General features: G+C 31.6%; 1 protein-coding gene across 1 annotated transcript; it reads right to left on the bottom strand.

The window, feature by feature from the left end:
• Window positions 1-8,463: 8,463 nt before the first annotated feature.
• On the bottom strand, window positions 8,464-21,786 carry LOC134692234 (uncharacterized). The gene is made up of 7 exons (XM_063552685.1): window positions 20,950-21,786; window positions 18,778-18,879; window positions 16,744-16,865; window positions 13,399-13,884; window positions 11,965-12,557; window positions 10,309-10,523; window positions 8,464-8,566 (listed from the first exon to the last, which is right to left on the bottom strand). The coding sequence occupies exons 1-7, from the start codon at window positions 21,747-21,749 to the stop codon at window positions 8,464-8,466; spliced, it is 2,421 nt and encodes an 806-aa protein (XP_063408755.1). The 5' UTR covers window positions 21,750-21,786.
• Window positions 21,787-22,099: the final 313 nt, after the last annotated feature.

Genomic DNA, 22,099 nt, shown 5'->3' with positions numbered 1-22,099 from the left:
GGGGGTTTTTTTATAACAAGTCCTGCCCATGGAAAAATATTCTTTGAATGAACGGACTATACTGGAACTACTAAAACATGTTTTGCAATTATAGATAACCCTGACACTAAGTTAGAACACATAGAAGTCTCCGGATAAACGTATTAAGATTGTAAATATATATCATATGTATTATAGTATTACGAATGATGATAGGCAACTAGGGTGAGGGGATATGAAAGGATATAAAAGGAGAAATATCTCAAAATGTAGGAAAACATACGAGTTTCCGAATACAAAAATTGCACTCGAATACACGGCCTGTAGCAAGTCCGGAATATGACAATTCTTGTCCATTCGTTTTTTATGCGTTTTGTTATTTGATTTTGCAATGTGATTATGTTCAGTATTTTTGTGATTTTACTTTTTCCGAGCGAATAATTGCGTACTCGAGTGCTAGTGACCATTTCTTCTTACTGATCAAGAAATTAATAAATAAAAAAAATTGAACATTAAGCAACAATCAATCAGTCGATCAATAAAAAAAATTTACACAAAGGAACTTTTTTAATCGAATATAAACGGTAATAACTGTCTTTGTCTAGATTAAGATGTATCAGTTATACACGACCAACTATATTCTGAAATATACGACAAAAGGACTGTGTTTTTATCTGTATATTTTACTGTTTTAGACAGTGATGTTCTTTTTGGCGCCATTTTACGGAGTTTTTATTTCACAACTCGTTTGTCATGCCCGTGTTTGTTGTTAAGTTTTGTTTTTTCAATAAACGTTATTTATTTATTACTGCTAAGTTATTATATACACAGATGTTTTGTCTTTTGTTGTACCTGAAGGAAACGGGATTGCACATCCCATTGTTACAGAAATGTAGATACAACCTTAGAAAAACTAATCAATCCTAAATGAACTTAGTCTAATAGTTAAACAGTTCAACGCTGTAATACGAAATTTGAATATTGTTTTCAATTCGTTTGATAACAATATCAGTAAATTAAAATAAAAGTAAATACATTTTGCATTCAGATGCACATTACACGGCTCTACAATATGTCGATACCTGTAACGTGGCATTGCTCAAGATCATGATTTGTTTTTCACTATCTGTTAATGATGTCTTTACACTACATTTATATATATTCGAGTTTGATATTCAGTGCTTAATATTTTAGTCTTAGATGTATGATTTGTTTACTAGTTGTTATTGACCTTGGAATATCTGTAAATAACTTCAAGTACTAAAAGATCTGTACGTTGTCTTGTGTTGATGGGATGTATAAGTCCGGTCTGTCCTTTGATGTTATAGTATTTCTGTTTTGTTTCGATCTGATCGGTTCAACCCTTTCGACTGATTTTGATTGTGCAACTATGTCATATAAATGTAATAATGAATACAATATGCATACAGTGTACGGTGTCATATGTCGTTATTCAAAAGAACTTCTCCAGTAAATATTTTTTTCAAGTTCTCCCATGAAAGGTGCCAAGTCAAAGTGTAAAATCTTGTTTCTACCTCAATTTTGGCAAAATTTTGTTTCTACCTCAATTATTGGCAAAATCTTTACAAATGTACCTCTTCTGTCAGTTTTTTAATGTTGAAAATATTAATAAGATCTCTGATGATGCAAAATTGTACAAAATTAAGCAATTTCAAGCATGAAAATGTTGATTTTTATGTTTATTGCATACCAAAGACCTAATTAAAAAGCTTGAGAACAGGGAACCAATTTCTTACAGCTGAATAAACTAAAAAAATAATATATAAAAAAAGAAGTTGTGGTATGATTGCCAATGAGACAACTATCCACAGAAGACCAAAGTGACACAAACATTAACAATTATAGGTCACCGTACGGCCTTCAACAATGCGCAAAGCCCATACCGTATAAAGTCAGCTATAAAAGGCCCCGATAAGACAATGTAAAACAATTCAAGTGAGAAAACTAACGGCCTTATTTATGTAAAAAAATGAACGAAAAACAAATATGTAACACATAAACAAACAACAACCACTGAATTACAGGCTCCTGTCAATATGTAACATGAAATCTTGATAAAATAATAATTTGGTATATACGCAAGAAAAAATACTAAGCGTGCAATTAATTAGCTAATACATAAAAGCGCAATCCTGCAGAATTTATATTTCATCGGATTTGTTGTTTGAAAAGTCTTAAATTATACAATTCTGAGCTTAGTAAGTATGCCGTAAGGTAGCAATAAACAGTTAGGAAAAAATATTAAAATTTTCCCTTATAAATTTTACCATCCCCTTTTCATTACTTTCTTACAATAATAAGCTTACTGTTCGTGTCATATATGTGCAGATGTATGTAAACAGAATCTGTAATAGCTTTCATATCCAGTATTTTAATGGTAAAATATAATTTCTTTTGGGTGTATCCATGGCAACAATCTGCATTTATTTGCTATAAAATGTTGCAAAAAAGGGGAAAAGATTTCACATATTTCCCAAAAATTTGGCCAAAAGTAGAATTTTATATAGCTTGATTCTTATAAACCATCTTGATAGGCTAAATTAGTACTCAGCTGTCTAAAAATGAATTTTATTACACAAAAAGTTTCATATTTGAACAAATGAACCGGGGCCAAAATATGAAACTGAATTCCTAACTGTGTATGTTGAACCACAAACGTCAAAATCAATCAATGGCGTAGTGGAATTGACAATTTTTGGATTCTCATAAATTCTATGTATAACTTTTGAACTAGTTTGAATCTCGGTCTATTTCTGTAATTCATTCTTACATACTTTTGATTTTTTAACTCTGTATGCGTACATTGCCTATGAAAAAATTTTAAAATTGTTTGTATGCACATTGAACATCAAATTTATGTGACGTATATAATTTTTCTAACGTCAGACACTCAAATCAATCCATGTGTTCTTAGACAGTAGATGTTATTGTGTCCTGTTAAATTGTTCCCTTTAAAAAGTTTTGGATTCTCATATATTCTATGTATAATTTTTGGACTAGTTTGAATCTCGGTCTATTTCTGTAATTTATTCTTACATACTTTTGATTTTTTAACCCTGTATGCGTACATTGCCTATGTAAATTTTAAAATTGTTTGTATGCACATTGAACGACAAATTTATGTGACGTATATAATTTTTCTGACGTCGGACACTCAAGTAGATCCATGTGTTCGTGGATAGGTTTTTGTGTCCTGTTAAATTGTTCCTTTTAAAAGTTTTGGATTCTCATAAATTCTATGTATAACTTTTGGACTAGTTTGATTTCTGTAATTTATTCTTACATACTTTTAATTTTTAACCCTGTCTGCGCTCATTGCCTATGTAAAATTTAAAATTGTTTATAATCCAGGTACTTTGGATAACTATTGTATGCACATTGAACGACAAATTTATGTGACGTATATAATTTTTCTGACGTCAGACACTCAAATCAATCCATGTGTTCGTAGATAGTAGATGTTGTTGTGTGTTGTTGTGTCCTGTTAAATTGTTATACGATGATGACTGATGTTCCCATATTTTGACTATTTTATTGATTGTGACTGTTTATTTAACGCATCATGTAAATGTAACGGAATTTGATGAGACTGTTATTAAAGTGAGAGGGTTAGCGCTATAGAACCAGGTTTAATCCACCATTTTCTACATTTGAAAATGCCTGTACCAAGTCAGGAATATGACAGTTCTTGTCCATTCGTTTTTGATGCGTTTTGTTTTTTGATTTTGCCATGTGATTATGGACTTTCCAAATTGATTTTCCTCTGAGTTCAGTATTTTTGTGATTTTACTTTTTGCTACTTAAAGCTTTTATTTCTATAAGTTTGATTAACTGTAATGGATTTGGTAACCTGAATTTTTTTTATTGTGCTCCTTTCATTGCATGTCTTACATGTCTCCCTCGTGCAAAGCTCTGATTCCTTTAATGGATTTGGCTATACTTTTTGGACCTTTTGAATTATAGCTCTTCATCTTTTATATAAGCTTTGGATTTCAAATATTTTGGCCACGAGCATCACTGAAGAGACATGTATTGTCGAAATGCGCATCTGGTGCCGTTTATTTTATTACAGTTTAAATTCGATCAATATGTCATTGTTACCAGATGATTTCATGCTAGATCAAGACTAGTAAGATATTTTGAAGTCATGTTTTGAACTGCTATCATGTGACAGTTTGTAAGACTTTCAATTAAAAGATAAAAACATCAACATTGAAGTTTATTAAAATAAAAGTGTATTATATAAGAAATCACTACACACATACTGACATATACATATTTTTATTTACAGTGATTGTATGATAATAACATAGATTATTTAGCATCCTGTAATTATACTGAAGAGATGAGTAGATGATCATTTATGTACACTAAAACATAAATACTTCCTGTATTATATATATCAGAGTTCCTTGTTTAATGCTTAAAAGAAGGTAACACCTCCCGAAAAGAAAGCTTATTTGTATAAACTAGAGTTAGAGGAGGGGATAAGGTTCCTGCGGAATAATAGGCAGTGTTGTCGTAGAAGTTAGAAACACAAAGTACAGGTTTCAGCCCCGGCGCCGAGGAGGAAGTTACGAATCAAATCTGTTCTAACATCGTTAAGTTTATTTTCTAGTCACTTTTTTCAAACGCCATGACAAGTTGATTGTACACATGTAATGCCAGTCTATGGGTTTCTTCTTTTATGCATTAATAAAATACTTGATAAATCATATAGAATCTTGCTTACTTCTGTTTTTCTTTAATAACGCAAAATTTGCACATACATTGGAACTAATAGAAAAATACACAATTCTGAATGATAAAAAACAACAACCAAAAAAACAAAAATAACTTACAAATTTAAGGATCACTAAATGTAGCAATGTATCTAAAGCATTTTCATAGTTGGGACTCGTTCCGTTGGTCGTATCTATTTGTATCTATCTGATGGGTTAAACCTATTGCAACTGATTTTTAAAGTTTGTTGTAATGTTGTACTGTTACCCCAATGATCAAGGTTAGGTTGAGAGTTGAGCGCCTGCTAACATATTTCACCCGCAACATTTCGTATGTCCCTGGCCAAAGTCAGTGGCCTACAATTCAGGGGTTGTTGGTTGCTGTCGTGTTACATACCGTTATTTTTCCTTCATTACTTTGTTCATCAAAAAGGTCGTGAGGTTTAATGTTTGAAAGAATTGTTTTACAATAGTCATTATGGGCCGTTTATAATTGGTTGTATTGTATGGGCTTTCTCATTGTTGAATTTATGATTCTAAAAATGATTAAAACTGTGAAATCCATTTCGTTGAACCGTAGTTTACTATTATTAAAGCCATTGCTTCATAAACCGTCCCACCGAAAAAAATTTAAGATATATATACAAAATATAACAAAAGACATGTTAGTTCTCTTGGTTACACGGGTAACGAAATTCACAGATTAATATATTAAAATAAAACAGAAATATATGAAGGCATCTCAATCCCTCTGAAAAACAATACTGACATTGTCATGATTGTGTATCAAATAAAATAGTGATATTTGTTTCGTTCAATACATATTGCCTGCCTTTCTTGAATAACAGTTATGATTGAGTGCTTTAAAAGCAATCTACTGTACATAATTTTTAACTGAAAATTAAAAAAAATGTTTGTCCAGGATTCTAATATTTTTCTAAAGTTGTAGTGATACTTTCATGTATTTGAAGTCTTTTCTTTTTAACTGTCTGTTTAATCTACAAAATATTGAATATGCTTTGAAAATCATACTTGCATGACGAATTTGATAAACGTCAGTTCAACTATGGTTTGTTTCCCTCATTTTAAAACTGTCATACCTTCAACACTCCAAGGATAGCTGATTGAATTTTATAGTGTTCAATTGTTCCCATTTTACCAGTAAGTTATTTCTATTTTGGACACTGTGTGTCTATTAAATGTGCATGAGACATTCATGTATGAAACGTACAGTCATTAAATCACACCAAAAACCATTACCTGAGGTCATTGCTAAATGTATATCAAAATTTAAACACCCTTACATGTTAACCAGTTGTAAAGTCCATTATTTGAATAAGAACTGTCATGTTAAAACAAGGAGTAATATTAGATTGAATTTCTTTTCCATTGACAAACTGTATCTTGGTACCATGTGGAAGTGATGCAAACAAGCTCTGTTGTTTACGCTTCTCAAAATCTAACATTGACATAAGAAACCACATAGAGGTACATATATCTAATACAACTAGCTTGTGCAAGTTCAAGTTTAGATGATGGCAATTGATGAATTCATCTAAATGCATATAAAAAGTCACATTTTAAGGAATCTTTTTTCATCTTTTCATTTCAGCTGGGAAAAAACGCTGCAATTCAACTCCTAATGTGGCATACGATTTAGGTTTTTCAAAATCAGAAATCAGAAATTTATAATCATTAAGAATATTTTCAATTGCAATTTGCATCTCAGAATGGCAACATTCAATGTACAAGATGACTGAATGTGCTACTTCAATATGTCACAACATTGAAATTATATGAAAAGGTACAGACAACCTGTCAGAAATTTTCCTTTACTTTCGCGTATTCTATATATGAAACAAATGTCCACGGTCTTCTTCATCATCTGATTGGCCGTTATGGAGCGTTAGTGTCCTACATAACAAAAAGCTTCCTGAATCCTTAAATTCACCAATAATTTTTGGTAGGGTTGATAAAAGTACTTTGAATTTTTTGTATTATTTTTTCTTTTTTCATCATATCATCTATCCCCTTTCATGGTGTTCACGGTGGTGTTTTCAATTCTCATTTAATACTTTGGTTATACGTTTTGCCAATCCATCACACAAATCCAACCAGTTTGGTAAATATATAAATATTTTGACATCTACATGGTAGACAAAGGCTTCGAATAACTAAACAGCCACCTTATTAATAAAGTACTCAATTGACCCAATAAATAGTATACTGTCATTGGGATAGATAGCCATATTAATTAATCAAAACTTGAAGACAGATAAACGAGAGATAAAAACAGGTCTGATCATTTTATATATATGATTGAAAGGGTCAAATTACAAATTCTTCCAATTAAAAATACAAAAAATAATATTTCAAAAGAGAGATACATTTTGAAAATGATTCCCGTCGTCGTGTGTAATACAATATTCTGGTTGTCTTTTAATTGTACGTCCTAACATCAAATAATGTACAAATAGTTAAAAAAAAATCTGGGCTTGTTGCCGGACACGATGCTATCACGTACGACAGATTTCTTTGCATTATATTTCTTATAACTTTTTACAAGCATTATCAGTTACTACTAGAGGTGATCTAAGAATCATTTGATAGGTGACACAATTTATCTCACTAATGTGGAAGTTTGTATGAATTAAAACTGATTACGTTTCGTTTTATGTCTGTTGCATACATCCTAACCTAGACCTATATTAAGGAAATAGATATATACACATGGAAATACGTATTGCAACACCAAATTGAAATTCAAATTAAAAAAAAACACTCTTTATTTTTTTGTGTCACAATTTGTTGAAATAGAACTGGTAAAACATTATTAAAATCTCACCTGAATTTAATTAATAAATATCAACTCGGTACGTTCTTATCTGCACATGCAGCTACTGTACCCGTAAACAATAAAATAGATGTTTTGTATCATAATAGTTTTCAACAGTTTACATAACCATGTTTATAAAGTTATGTTATTAACACCTTGCAATGGGTCATCTACAACTCTTAACTGCAGCAAGATGGCAGATTATCAGCATGAGAGATGCAGGTATGTCGCTGTGACAATTGCACGTATTGGCCTTTGGCCTTGCCCCCTATGGATTTTAGTAACCCTCTATGGATTCGTATGGGTCAGTAACGAACTTATGACTTATGATACCGAGCATATATGGGACACTGTTGACCGTAAAGTGCGCAATGGACACCCCAGTTCGAACACGCCACGAAATTAACAATGAACTTCTTCAGGAACGGTTGCTGGTACCTAAGCAACAAATTAGTCGAATTATGGCAGGAATCAGAAAACGTTAAGAGGCGGTTATCCATTTTAATGGAGGCTGGGCACAAAATACTCATTCTTTAGAGTATAACGATCAACCTTAATGTAAACAATCATCTTAAGATTGATTTTGAAATGTCTGACATTGTAAAGTTCGACTACAGTTAAAGTTGTAAAATGCATTTTTTTGTACAAAAAACACTTATCAAAATTGTGATAAGATAAAAACTTTTTCTATACATGTTTTCTTCGTTTTAATGCCAATGTTATCATTAACTGTTTCAATATTATTTAACAATTATTTTATCAAATTCCATTCAAAATAAGATTTTTAAAGTTTTAAAAAATCAAGGTGTTGCAATACGTTTTTCCATGTGTACAGTTGTATTTAATTGACACGAAGAAGTCAAATAGATTTCCCTTATATCTTACAATGTTTAATGGCAGTCTTTTCTAGAAAATGAGCGTGTTTGGTTCAATATCTCTTTCTGTGACACCTTTAGCAGAAAGCTCCTCAATAACTCTATCCAAGTAAGAATCATCTGGGTATCCATATCTGATAAAATAAGATAATCTTGTTAAAACCGTAATAGTTACCATGGTTACAGTCAAATTTAATGGAAATATAAGTTAAAACTTACATTTACATACAACTAATATACATTTTCTATCAATATAAAACAAAACATTTAAATTAATTTAATCATATCAAAATACTGTTAAATGATTGAGATATGCAATAGTGGAAACACTTGTTAAAGCTGTAGAATAAAAATGAATTACAGCTGGAATGCAGACTGTGTCCTACTGAGCATACCCCTGCACATAAGCGCATTCATTCTATTCTATATTATCATTCAAAATGGTCGACAGAATTATTTGTTTAATGGAAGTCATTAGTTAGCTCCTACAGTGCTGGCAAAATACGTTTTTGGTTAACCATGTTTTTATAAAAGCGGCTCCGTTTTATACATAGTTCATAAACCTTTAACAATGTTTGCTTATCTGGGTATATGTACATAATCAGCAAATAAAACTTTCATGAAAGGGTGCATACATATAAAAAAGAAAATGTGGTATGGTTGCAACAGAGACAACTGTCCACAAGAGACCACACTGACACAGACATTAACAAATATAGGTCACCATACGGCCTTCAACAATGAGCAAAGCCCATTGCGCATAGTCAGCTATATAATGCCCCGATATGACAATGTAAAACAATTCAAACGAAAAAAACAAACGGCCATATTCACATAACTTAACGAAAAAAATATGTAAATATGAAACCAATTTTTCCAATTCAATATTTTTATTTTGTATTGCTAATCGTTATGTCTTTTTAGGTTCCCGCTATCTTTTATAGTTTTGTTCAAAACAAATAAAAAGAGATAACAAAACTGTCATCGAAGGGCAAGCATTCGAAAAAAGAGTAACAGTCTACTTACTATATCATCAATTGCTGACTTGTTTGTAGGTTTTGCCTTGGTGATTTTGTTCTAAAAAGTTTCTTTTCATATGTTAAAACTTTTATAATATGCCATGTATAATGCAAAACGCAAAAAAAAAAGATTTGTTTTGATTGTAGATCCTGTCTTTCTGACAATTTTTGATTACTCCAGTTTCAATCTATCATTCAGGTTTCCTTATCTATCTGTTAAATTACTTTCTTTGAAAATTCAAAATATAAGGAACAACATCAAAATCAATATTCCCCTAATCAAGTAAAAAGGGGAGGGGGTTAAGTAAAAAAAGGTGAAGTAAGTTTGGTATCCTACATTGAACTTTTGTGGTCGTCCCTGATGCAATGCAAAAAGGAATGAAATGTCTTCATAGACAATAACTCTACCAAGAGGTCAACTGTAACGTAATTGTAGATCTTGGCGTGCTGATAATTTGTTCAGTTAAAGTTTAAATGTACCTCTTATAGTTTTCAAGAGGAAGAAATAAAATAGTAGAGCTTGTCATTTAGGTGTAATAACTCTGATAAAATTACATGACGGTTTTGACTTATTTAAACAGTAGGCAGAGCTAAAAACTTTTGTGTAACATTTAAAAATTATACAAAAATCGTTTATCCGACTGTCATAAAATTGGGAGGTTAAGATAGCGATAACACTATGTTTAATCCACCATTATCTACATAATAAAATACACGTACCATGTCAAGAATATGACAGTCGTTATTCATCTGTTTGATGTGTTTGAGTTTTTGAATTTGCATTTAGATTACGAACTCAAAATTCATAAATTTTCCTCGTTATCAAGATCGTTTAGGATTTTACTTTTCATACATACTGTTCATATGGTTTTGGGTTTGTTTTATGGTGGATATCATTCCATGTTACAACTCCTTCTTTTCCAGTTGTACGAGAAACACCAATGGTAAATACCAACTTCCTGTCAAAGGCTACTCTTAACATCTTTGCCACTAACTGTCCTTTCCTAGTATCTGGTAGATATCCTATTCTTCTTATACCTTCAAATTTTTGCCCTTCGTCTAAATGTTCTGGCTAAAAAGTGTTGTTAAAACATAATATTTTTTTACGATTTCAAAAAAATCCATTTATTTAAAACTGAGAATGGAAATGGGGAAGATGTCAAGAAGATGACAACCCGACCAAAGTGCTTATAAATGCCGAAATGCACCAATGCGTATTGAATACAGTGAGAAAGTCCCGCATCCGGAGGCGTTGTGTAGCCAGTCTATGAATATGTGTATTAATTCGGTGATAATTGACATCACACTAAACTTCAAAATATATAAATTAAAAATCATACAGATTAACAAAGGCCTGATGCTTCTTACTTATGAAGTTATGAGACTTGCCAATGGTGATCTCATGTCGTATCTTAAGGGTTTTTTGATTTATTAAAGATATCGCATGATAGTATTTGACAAAAGTAACGAAATTAGATTACACAATGTGTTCCAACTTGTTTTTGAAGGCTAATACATGCATCAGATGTTGAAGAAGATATTCATTATTTTTAAATAATTCTTGTCCAGGAAAAGATTACCTTAGCCTATTTGGCACAAATTTTTGGAATTTTGGATCCTCAATGCTCTTAAAATTTGTACTTGTTTGGCTTTATAACTATTTTGATATGAGCGTCACTGATGAGTCTCATGGAGACGAAACGCGGGTCTGGCGTACTAAATTATAATACTGGTACTTTTGATAACTATTAAAAAACTGCTTACAGATTTAGAAACATAGTTTGACAAGAAAAATGAGAAGAAAAAAAATAAAGAAAAGAAGGGCCGTCTTTTTGTATTGTTTAGAAGTCAAGATTGGCTGAAGACATATTTAAAATAAATGAAATGGTAGAATGTTTGAATTATTAACAATCCAAACACAAAAAAGTACCTACTATTAAATGTTGATATTATAAAGCAATGTGTGATACTCATGTAAAAAAAAAAAACACATTTGTTTAATATGTTGTCCCAATTTTTATTTCTAAAATGTTTGAAGTAATAAATGACTTTTACAAACTAATTAATTACATTAGTAAATAGTCAAATGTAATGTGTAATCGAATTAGTTGTTTTTTTGTAATTGAATGTAATTAAGAACTTTCAAATGTATTTGAATATCTTATAATTGTAACTGGATGTAGTGTAGTTAATTACTTTCAAAAGTACTTGACCCCATATCTTTATAGTGAAGAGTTAGAAAATCGTCGTTGTTTACATTCATAGATTCTAATTATTTTTTAAAACGTATAATGTAAAGAAGATAAAAAATAAATACAAGAAATGAGTAATTTTTTTCTACTTCCTAAATTTCTTTTAATGTAATATGATCAACCCTACATTGCTGCAAGTATATGAGGAGTGAGACCATCGTTAGTTAAATGGGGAATCTCAGTGATATATTGCCTTTCATTTAAAAATATGTGTGAACTGATTCCCAACAAATTGCAACTTTGCTATAAAATTTAACATACCCCTTGTCTTCCCGAATCAATTGTATATTCAATTTCAATTCTCCCACAACCAGGATAACCTATCAATGGGGTTGCTCTTCTGTACACTTCCATGGTACCAGGCGGTTGGTTACCAGTTACAACACCTTGTATAGAACCACATGTTGGACAGACAGGATTATTCAATTTGAAATGCTGGCTAATGCAATTATAACAATATATGTGACCACAGTTAAGTCTCCTGGGGTCATCAGGTGTATCCATACAGATAACACAATCTTCCAAATTTCCTCCCTTTACTGTAGTGCCAAGCTTTCCAGTTCCAGACTTTGGTATGGCTCCAGTTGTGCTATTTCTGTTTCGTTTTTCATCTTTATCTTCGTCCGTTCCATCTGTACTATCTTGATTGTGACGTTTTCGTCTTACAAAAGAGGTAAATGGAGTGAACAGTTTTTCTTTGTCAAACTGATCAATGACTGCTGATGCCATACCCCATTCACTGGTGACAATATATAATTCTTCCATGCTGAGTTTGTCAGTCTGCAATTCTTGTGAGATCTCTTTTGAAAGGATTGACGCACAAGTGATAAATGATGCATTATGGCCATCAGTTCCTGAAGTTATTAAAATAACATACATGAAAAACAATTAACTGTTGACATAGAGATATATCTCGCCTGTGAATTTAGAACTTTTTGTGATGTTATATATAGATTATTGCAAAAACTTCAACAGGATAGGTTCCACATAAACATAATAAGGCAAGGGGAGTGCTAATAGCATTAATTGCTTCTAGCGTTTAGTTAGACATTATAATAATTAATAGTCCGTTTTTATTAATTGACCAGTGTGAAGTGTAAGAATAAAAAGTCCCACTTACATTAACAGTATACACGTTATGCAACAAATACAAATCAGGGTCCAAATGTCAAGTTCAAGGTCAGGGTAACCTGACTTCGATATAAATGAAACCCTTATCCAAATGTACCAGTATAACAAATAGTCAACTTTGGTTCTATGGTACAAAAGTATTAAGCAGGACACAAATCAGACAAGGTTTTAAAAATAATATGTCCTGGACACACATTGGATATGGTTTTCTATCATAGGATCAAAGTCAGAGATATTGGACTTTAGTATATAACACACCCCAGAACAAGATTCAATTGCATACACAATTCCTTTAACCTAAGTTTTAAAGTATAAAAGTGATGAGAAAGACACAAATTGAATACAATTTTACTATCATAGTGGTCAAAGGTAAAAACAAAAGTCAGAGTAACCTCACCTTAGTATGTGACACACTTAGTTTTGTTATCCTCAGTTTTAAACAAAAGTTATGCAACAGATACAAAAAAGAACAGATGGACCGACGGATTGACAGACAGATAGACAGACATGGTGATTATTATATGCAACCCCAAACATTGTTTGCAGGATGTAAAAAAAACTTACCAATTCCTAAGACGGGTAAAGCTGCAGTTGATATATATTTACTGTCACTACAGTGCTTTAGTATATTCCGTATGGTCAGACCCAATTCCTTCATAAATTTGGCATTATTATTTTCAGCATTCTTATCCCATCTCGGTGCAACTGTATGGAGAACATACTTAAAAGGAAGTGTAGATGGTGAGGCTACAATTTTTTTTACCTCGCACCTTTTAACAGTTTTCATACTAAGAACATCATTCCTATATCTTTCATTACTAGCATTGGCTATTGCTTTTGCTATTCCGCCTTTACTCAAGCAAAAGTCATCCTGTGGGCAAATAATAGCATCTACATTCATTTTAGTGATATCATCTTGGACTACATGAACTTTGAACCTTTTAGATGTCATGTATTGCTTTAGTAATTTCTTCGGTTTGAAACTATCGCTTGGGTTGTCATTTCTAGCATTGGTACTATCAAAGTATTTTACTGCTTTAACTGCATCATCTGAAAGAGACCTTGCACATTTAGGTGTATTATAATTCTTTGACAATGAATGACCAGATAGATTTGACCCACTTCTTCTTTAATACTGTATGCATACTTTGTCAAGACAGCGCCTTAATGTTGTAGAAGTTATATTTTGAAAATAATAGAATAGTTATACATGTTTAATTTACATGTATCTGTAGTATAAAAACATAACAAAATAAAGAAAAAAGAAAAAAATGCATATTAATAAGTAGTTCCATATCTTAAGACTGATCACTTATAGTTTACAGCATATGGTGCTAGAATAATATTTTTTTATTATAACCTTAATTTATGAGTTTTTAAGTTAATATGTCAGGTAAGGGTTGATGTTGGTGCCTTTCAAAACGTTAAAACCCGCTGCTTTTGTTTGCACCGGTTTTCAGTCGGGAATAAGTTGTTCAGTGTATCGCGTTTGTTTATGTGGTTCATAAGTATTTTTCGTCTATTATATAGACAAGACTGTTGGTTTGTTTGTTTGAACTGTAATACACCAGTCATTCTATTGAACCTTATAGATTCCTGTTCGGTGTAAACCAAGGCTCCGTGTTGAAGGCCGTTCTTTGACCTATAATACTTTATTGTTTTACACAATGTGACTTGGATAAGGGGTTGTCTTCATCTCTTGCACGTTAAAGACACCCTTGTAGATTTCGAAAAAGAGTAGGCTAATGCCGCTACAAGGCAGCACTCGCACCCGCAAAGTGGAAAGGGATTAATATAAGTTGCAAAACTTGTTTCCCAATCCACTATAAATAAATATGTTTAAACTAAGGGGTTGTCTCATTGGCACTAATATCACATCTTTTTTTGTTCGTAATTATTTATTAATGAATTTAAATTAGCCAGTTATTCATAGATGTCTTTCAATAAAATCATAAACCTCTCTATAGACATGGATATATAAAAAGAGTTACTAAATATACGAATTGTTACTTTGACAAAATACTTTCTAACCAAAAAAAAAGAAACATTTTTTTTTATTTAAACTTGTTTTCGAGAATCGCTATTAAACATGTCAAACGAAAATATTCAAAGTCAGATTTTTTATGGTATAAATTTCATTCAAATTACTTTTAATGCTAACAGCAGGTAACTTTTCATTACCTCGTTCAATGAATGTTTCGGATGATCGATGGGTTGTGCATATTCATATTGTACGATTTGTTTCTGTGTTGATTAATCACTTTTAAACAATTAAGCATTACATCCCATACCAGAATGATGCTTTGACTTTCAATAATCAAGAATTTCACAACTATACTCCGAAGATTAACCAAAGTGATAATTTTACTTTGAACAAATCTTATATAGATATCAATAACTTTCCTATTAGATTTGGATAAAATAAATTATAACAGAAGGATTGTTTGGTTTTTTTTATTTAATTTTCCATTTTTACACTGATTTTCTTTTGTCTATTGCCTACAAATGCTGACAGTGTGTATGTTTTATATTTTATTCCCAATGACAATGTCTAAAGTTAATTAATATTATAATAAAAATAGTCTAGATATAACTGCAAAACAAGCTAATTAACAAATATAACAAACTCCAACTGAAGGTAAAATTTCAATCGCAAAGTCCCTCATTAAATTCCAAAATTAAAAGCTCAAACGAATTAAAAAACAACTGTCCTATTCCTAACTTGGTGAAAATATTTGCTAGTGAAGAAAATGATACATTCAACCTTTCAAAACTAGCTTAACATATCCGTGTGTGAAAACAAACAAAGCTGAAGACAGGTTTTTTTTTTTCTTCGCAAAAGTACTTTCCAGCATATTCAAAATAATTTCATGGATACAAAGGTTTCACAGTTTGGCCTGACAAATTGATATCCGAAATTGTTTAGGTAGATTTTTTGTAAATTGATAGATGATCAATGATGTTGTAACAAACTCCTTGGTCTTGAATGTTTATTGGGGTTTGGCAAAAATAAAACTACCAAATACATATTTTGATAAAAAAATCAAAGAATATGGGGAAATAAAATTATTACATTTAATGAAAAACCAAATATCTTTGAAACTTGATTAAGAGTCATATAAAAATGCGGCATTCGATTGTTATATTTAACATTGCCATTAAAGTACGAGGTTTGGCCAGCCACAAAACCAGGTTCATTCAACCAATCATCCTTTCTTAAAATGTGATGCACTTAGTCAGGAAAATGGCAGTCGTGGTCTTATAGTTATTTTTAAAATTTGTGTGTGTTGCATTTTAATTGTTTTTGTTCACTCTAGTGTTTCTGTTATTTCTTTGTTTTCATCTTATATATGTTTCCATCGTTTGTTTCCTTTGTTACCCGGATTTGGTTTTGTCTCAATCAATTTATGACTTTTAAACAGCGGTATAATACGGTTGCCTTTATCTTGTTATAAGTAGGACGTTAGTTTGTTCATTCGGAGTTCGTCTTTTTCACAGCAATGAGTTGATACCTATGCTGGTCGACTACCTGTTCCTGGTTGTATCATCAGCTAATTTATATATAAGTAGTCAGTACTGACATGATTTTTAACAAACCGTTCTCCAATTGTCCGTTTATAAATTTTGAAATTGTTGGGAAAAAAGTAGGTTCCAATTCCTTAAGGGAAAGTTTACCTCAGATTGATATGACTTTTTTGTGTCCTTTTCGGTCATATATATCTTCAACTAACTAGGTTCTTACACATCATTGGCCTAAAAATATTCGTCTTTGAGCATTCCTGGTGAAGCAAGGTAACTCCAGAAAAGCGCCTGGTACACATTATATTTATATGTTTTTTTTTTCAATTTTGTCTTCCAATGTAAGGGCCAATTATTATTTCTGACTATAACAATGTTTAAGTAATTTACCTGTTAGTGCTATTGTTGTATTGTTGTCATTGGTATGTTTAAGTTTGATTTCCAATTCTTTAACCTTTTCCTCGAAATATATTCTCATCTTGTTTGTAAGATCGGCATTTGTGTCCAGGTCACTGCAATATGTAAAATATTTATTTTGTTTATATGTCCCAAACATCCAGTAGTCCTAACCTGTTCAGTAAGCTATTATTAAGTTGATATGTAAATCTTCGAAGTGTGCTTTTTTATTAATCGAAACCAATTATAAAATAAAAGTCAACGTACATTGTATATTTTAACAAATTGTTCATATCATTTATATTTTATAAATATGTTTAAATTCTAATGCGAAAAATAGTTTTGTACACCTACCCAAACGGCATGGTCGGGTAAACATAATTTAATTTCTCTAAACACTGAACCGCCATGTATAGTAAGAATTAATTCCTGGTGCTATTATGTAAAGATGCTTTGTATACCAAATACGTTTGCCATCTACACCTTCCATATTGATTTGTACTTAATAATGAGTAATACCTACTTATATCATATATTACAGTGCCAGTAAAAATAAGAAGTTTCGCATTGTCAAAATATTTGTAAAATTTCGAGGTAGACGCAGACTGTTTCAACAAACTGTGCGCCTCTCTTTGTTAACCTCTTTTATTTTCATATGAACCGTATTTCCTTTAGACATTTGTCAAAAACAAAAAAGATAAAAGAAGCCAGCTCATTTGATATCACATTAATATAAATGGATGATCTTCTTTCAATTAACAATCCAACGTTTTCCTGATTGGGTTCCATCAAAAAGTGAAATCACAAAAATACTTAACTCAGAAGAAAAAAGAAAGTCCCTTATGAAATGGCAATACCAATAGCTCAACACATCAAACGAGTGTGTAACATCTGTCATATTTCTGACCTCGTATCGGCATTTTCTTATGTAGAAAAGGGTCGGTTTTATATGCTTTAAAGCTAGTTAAACTTCTCACTTGTATGACAGTCGCATCAAATTTCAGTATATTTACAACGACATGTGAGCAAAATAAACAGACACGATAAGTAAAACGTCAACTAATTACATCATCCAGAACAAAAAGTAAAAGAAACATCAGACACGGTTTGTTTTTTTCTTCTAATCTTTGCATTTGAGATAGGCGGTCATCACCATAATATAATGTATGACAGACAAGACGAATCTAGTTGCAAAATATATATTTCCAACTCCTTACAAGCAATTAGCAGAAAGTTGATGAGTCAATGTTATTTCAAAGAATGCATCGCACTTATTCTAAAACATTAAATTGGAAGATATATACCAAAATCATGTTGATAAATTCGGTATCATCTTCACAAAGACATGCTGTTCTTGAAGTATATAGTACAGGCATTAAAGTTTTTTACCATCTATAAGTCCATTTTATTGTTATCATACTCTTGGCGTGGCTCGGTACCTATTCGTCCCGCATTGTATTATTGTGCTGAGGTAAATTTTGCATTGTTATCTTTCAATTGATCTAATGAATTTTGTTTATAGAGTAAATATATGCCTTTTTGCCTTTCTTTGTTCGATTATTTCTTTTGTTTTCTTTAAATTCAGGGGCAATTATTAAAAAATCAGATGCACATACACAATTTGGCTGAAAATTTCACAGCAGGTAGACATTGATTAAATGAATGCTTTAATATCTGGTCTGATATCCCTAAATTCTTTTTTTTAATTGGTTTAGTAGTTTCAGAGAAGAAGATTTTGGAAATAGTTGAAACCAGACTGACGATGACGAGGACGAACACCAAGTGATGGCAAAAGATCAAATATAGTATCAATTGCAAGAGTATTGATTATCAAAAACATGCATGCATATCGTTGTATTAATCTGTAAATGATGTAATTGTGTAATGTATGTGTTGGATAAAAGCATCAATCACCAACTATTCATTTTTTTATTTATATACAGCATTAATTTAACAGTTTGATCATCGAATAAAAAAGAATTATCGTGACTCATTTTAATTAAGAACGTCTACATAGGGTTAGCTTACTTTGACAACTGTTTTATTTCATCCAGTTTTATTTTCACTTCAGCCTTTAGCTTGCAATTCTCTCCCAGTAGTTCTGTAACTTTCCTTTCATTTTCTTTAAATCTGCAATAATTTTTTTTAATTTATAATCGATCACTAGAAGGTGAGCAAAATGTAAATGTGAATATTATTCTTGGACAGTCTATGACATGTATTACTTTTAGTCGAAATGAAACGGATTACAAGCCTAATGCAGTTCAAATTTGAGTTAAACACGTGCACAAACTTTACACAATCGGACAATAACGAATTTTGTATAAAAGTCTAATTATACCAGATGACAAACACATATTCATTCTTTCCTTTAAGCGCGAAACATTCTTTGGTAGAGCAGTATCAACAAACATTTCACAGACATTCAGAATTTCTTCTGCTTTGAAATTCGTATTTAGTTTACTTCCATCAAGTATACTTTCACTTTCTATTTATACTCAACACCGTGACGTAAAGTATAAAACTGAGAATGAAAATGGGGAATGTGTCAAAGAGACAACAGCAGAAGGTCACCAATAGGTCTTCAATGCAGCGAGAAATTCCCGCACCCGGAGGCATCCGTTAGCTTGCCCGTAAATAAATAGTAATTTATAACTATCCGAATTTGTACTTCATGTGTGATTTTCTGTTACGTATTGTATTTATCCTGACAACAGTGTCCTAGACACCGAAACACGTTGATTGTTTTAATTTACTGCAGCAATCCCTAATGCGTTGTTGAATAAAGGCATTCATAATTTGTGTTTTTATCGACCCATCACTGGCTACACGAGGAGTCAATGTAAAGGAATCTCTCGTTCTGAAGATTATCCGTGTTCACGGTCGTTTGTATTTGTTTTAATAGGTTTGTTTTAATCCTAGAACTGTTGCTTCACTTTCGAAGTTAAAAAACAGTTTTGTTTAATGCCAAAAACCCAATACCATTATCTTGTATCAAAGATCAGGGCTTCGTATGATTAAGAAAACTACATATGCAGAAAAAACGATCGGTATTAGTGATAAAACGGATCTTTCCTCTGCAGATTAACATCTGCAAGCACATTCAATCGCTTTTCTTTATAAATTATTCATAAAGCAATATTGAACTATACAAATAATAAGCTGCCAATCAATATGTCATTATGTTAATACCAGCTTTGCTTGTAAATTAATATAATTTTAATGTAATTGTATTTGTTTTAATTGACCTAATAAGGTGGAGGCCTTTCCAATTTCGTTTGATATCTCATTGTATTATCATTAGACTTGTAAAGAAAATAGTTATCAAATCATTGCAAAATTTTAAAGCGTTCTATTTGTTTATATAGGATATTTCAGTATCCAGTACAATTTCATGATATGAACGAAAAAACCACTGCTTAACCCCGACAAAGTATTGTTTTCAGATTTCGATAAGACACGCTACAAATGTTTACGCAAATAACGTTTTTTTTGTCAAAATACTTTTGGTAAAGTAATTCCAAAGATAAATTAAAAAAAACAACTATGTAGGGAGGGTTGAGATCTCATAAACATGTTGAACCACGCCGCATTTTTTCGCCTGTCCCAAGTCAGGAGCTTCTGGTCTTTGTTAGTCTTGTATTATTTTAATTTTAGTTTATTGTGTACAATTTGGAAATTAGTATGGCGTTCATTATCACTGAACTAGTATAATTTGTTTAGGGGCCAGCTGAAGGACGCCTCCGGTGCGGGAATTTTTCGTTACATTGAAGACCTGTTGGTGACCTTCTGCTGTTGTTTTTTCTATGGTCGGGTTGTTGTCTCTTTGATACAATCCCCATTTCCATTCTCAATTTTATAGCTACATATAAATATAAATTATAATAAAACACTATAATACTCCACCACTTCCCAATTCGTATTTAGCAAAGACGTAGTACAACATTTTTGTTCATTTTGCACAACTTACAAATTAAATAATGATGTTTGTTCTTTTTTACCATTAGATTATTGCCTTGTGGTAGCATGTTTATAAAGAAATTATATTACCAATAGCAATATGGGGGTCGTTTTCTCAAATTTATACATTTCAATTGGTTAAAAGAGCAAAAGTATCAGTCTAGATTATCATCGAAAAAATAAATAATTGATTATATCTTATATCAAAATACATTGTCTGCAGCCATGATTTAAACATACCCCATTTGAAACTGTTCATCAATTTTGTCAATGACAGCTCGTCTAAACGTGTCTGGTTGGAAACTTTGAATTTGTTGTGGGCAAGACAATTGTTGCTCGCTTTCGTCAGTAATGATTTGAAATTCTGTTTGAAGATTTTTCCATTCCTTAAAAAAAGTACTATCATGTGGTTCTTGTACGAGATTTTCAAACTTCAGTAGTCTGTCGGCGGATTCGTTATGCAGTCGTTGAAAGAAAACGAGTTTTCTTTTTAAATCTTGCTCTTCGTTTTCTCGGAAGTCTGACGCAGTAGTGATGTTTATATGTTTATATTTGTCAATAATTGAATACATCTCTCCAGATGTTTCCCTGACATCCTTAATAAAAGATTCACAACCCGACTGTATCTGTAACGAATGACTTCCTTCCATAGTTTTTAAGGTCTGTTGGATCTCTTCAACTTTCGTTTTCAATTTGTCTATTATTTGGTTCACATCCTGACGACGGATTTCAGCAATATTCTTTATTTCCTTCGTAATATGTCCATTATGAGAACTCGTTATGCACTCCTTGCAAATCAGAGAGTCACATTTAACACAATAGCAAATAAACTCTTTTTTATGAGCATCACAACTTGGCACAGGTTTGTAAATACGAGTTCCGGCCTTATGGATATCTCCAACTTTGTGATCTCGGCAAACTGCCACAATGCCATGCATATTCTTCTGACATTGGGTACATAAACATTGTTGACAATCATAACAATACAAAGATGCTAGTTTGCTGCAAAACGTACAGTTTTGTGATGGAATCTGAGCCATAACTGGGTTTTTTGTTTACCTTAAAAATAACATCCTGGTTAGATAAATATAACCGAACATTTAAAGGGAAATAACTTATTGCATCAAATCGAACAGGTAATGAAATATTTTGTTTGCTTAAGTTAAGATTGTCTACGATGGTATTATATATACTACCAGTAACAATATTGTATTCTATATCACTGCCACAAATGCCTGTACCAAGTCAGGAATATGACAGTTGTTGTCCATTCGGTTGATGACTTTTGTTGTTTGATTTTGCCATGTCATTAATGACTTTCCGATTGATTTTTTCTCGGAGTTCAGTATTATTGTGATTTTACCTTTTTTCAGAGTTGGAGTTATTGTAA

The sequence above is a fragment of the Mytilus trossulus genome, chromosome 12 (assembly GCF_036588685.1).
Source record: "Mytilus trossulus isolate FHL-02 chromosome 12, PNRI_Mtr1.1.1.hap1, whole genome shotgun sequence".
Taxonomy (NCBI): Eukaryota; Metazoa; Mollusca; class Bivalvia; order Mytilida; family Mytilidae; genus Mytilus; species Mytilus trossulus.
The sequence above is the reverse complement of the archived record's forward strand: the minus strand, read 5'-3'. Positions and strand labels throughout refer to the sequence as shown.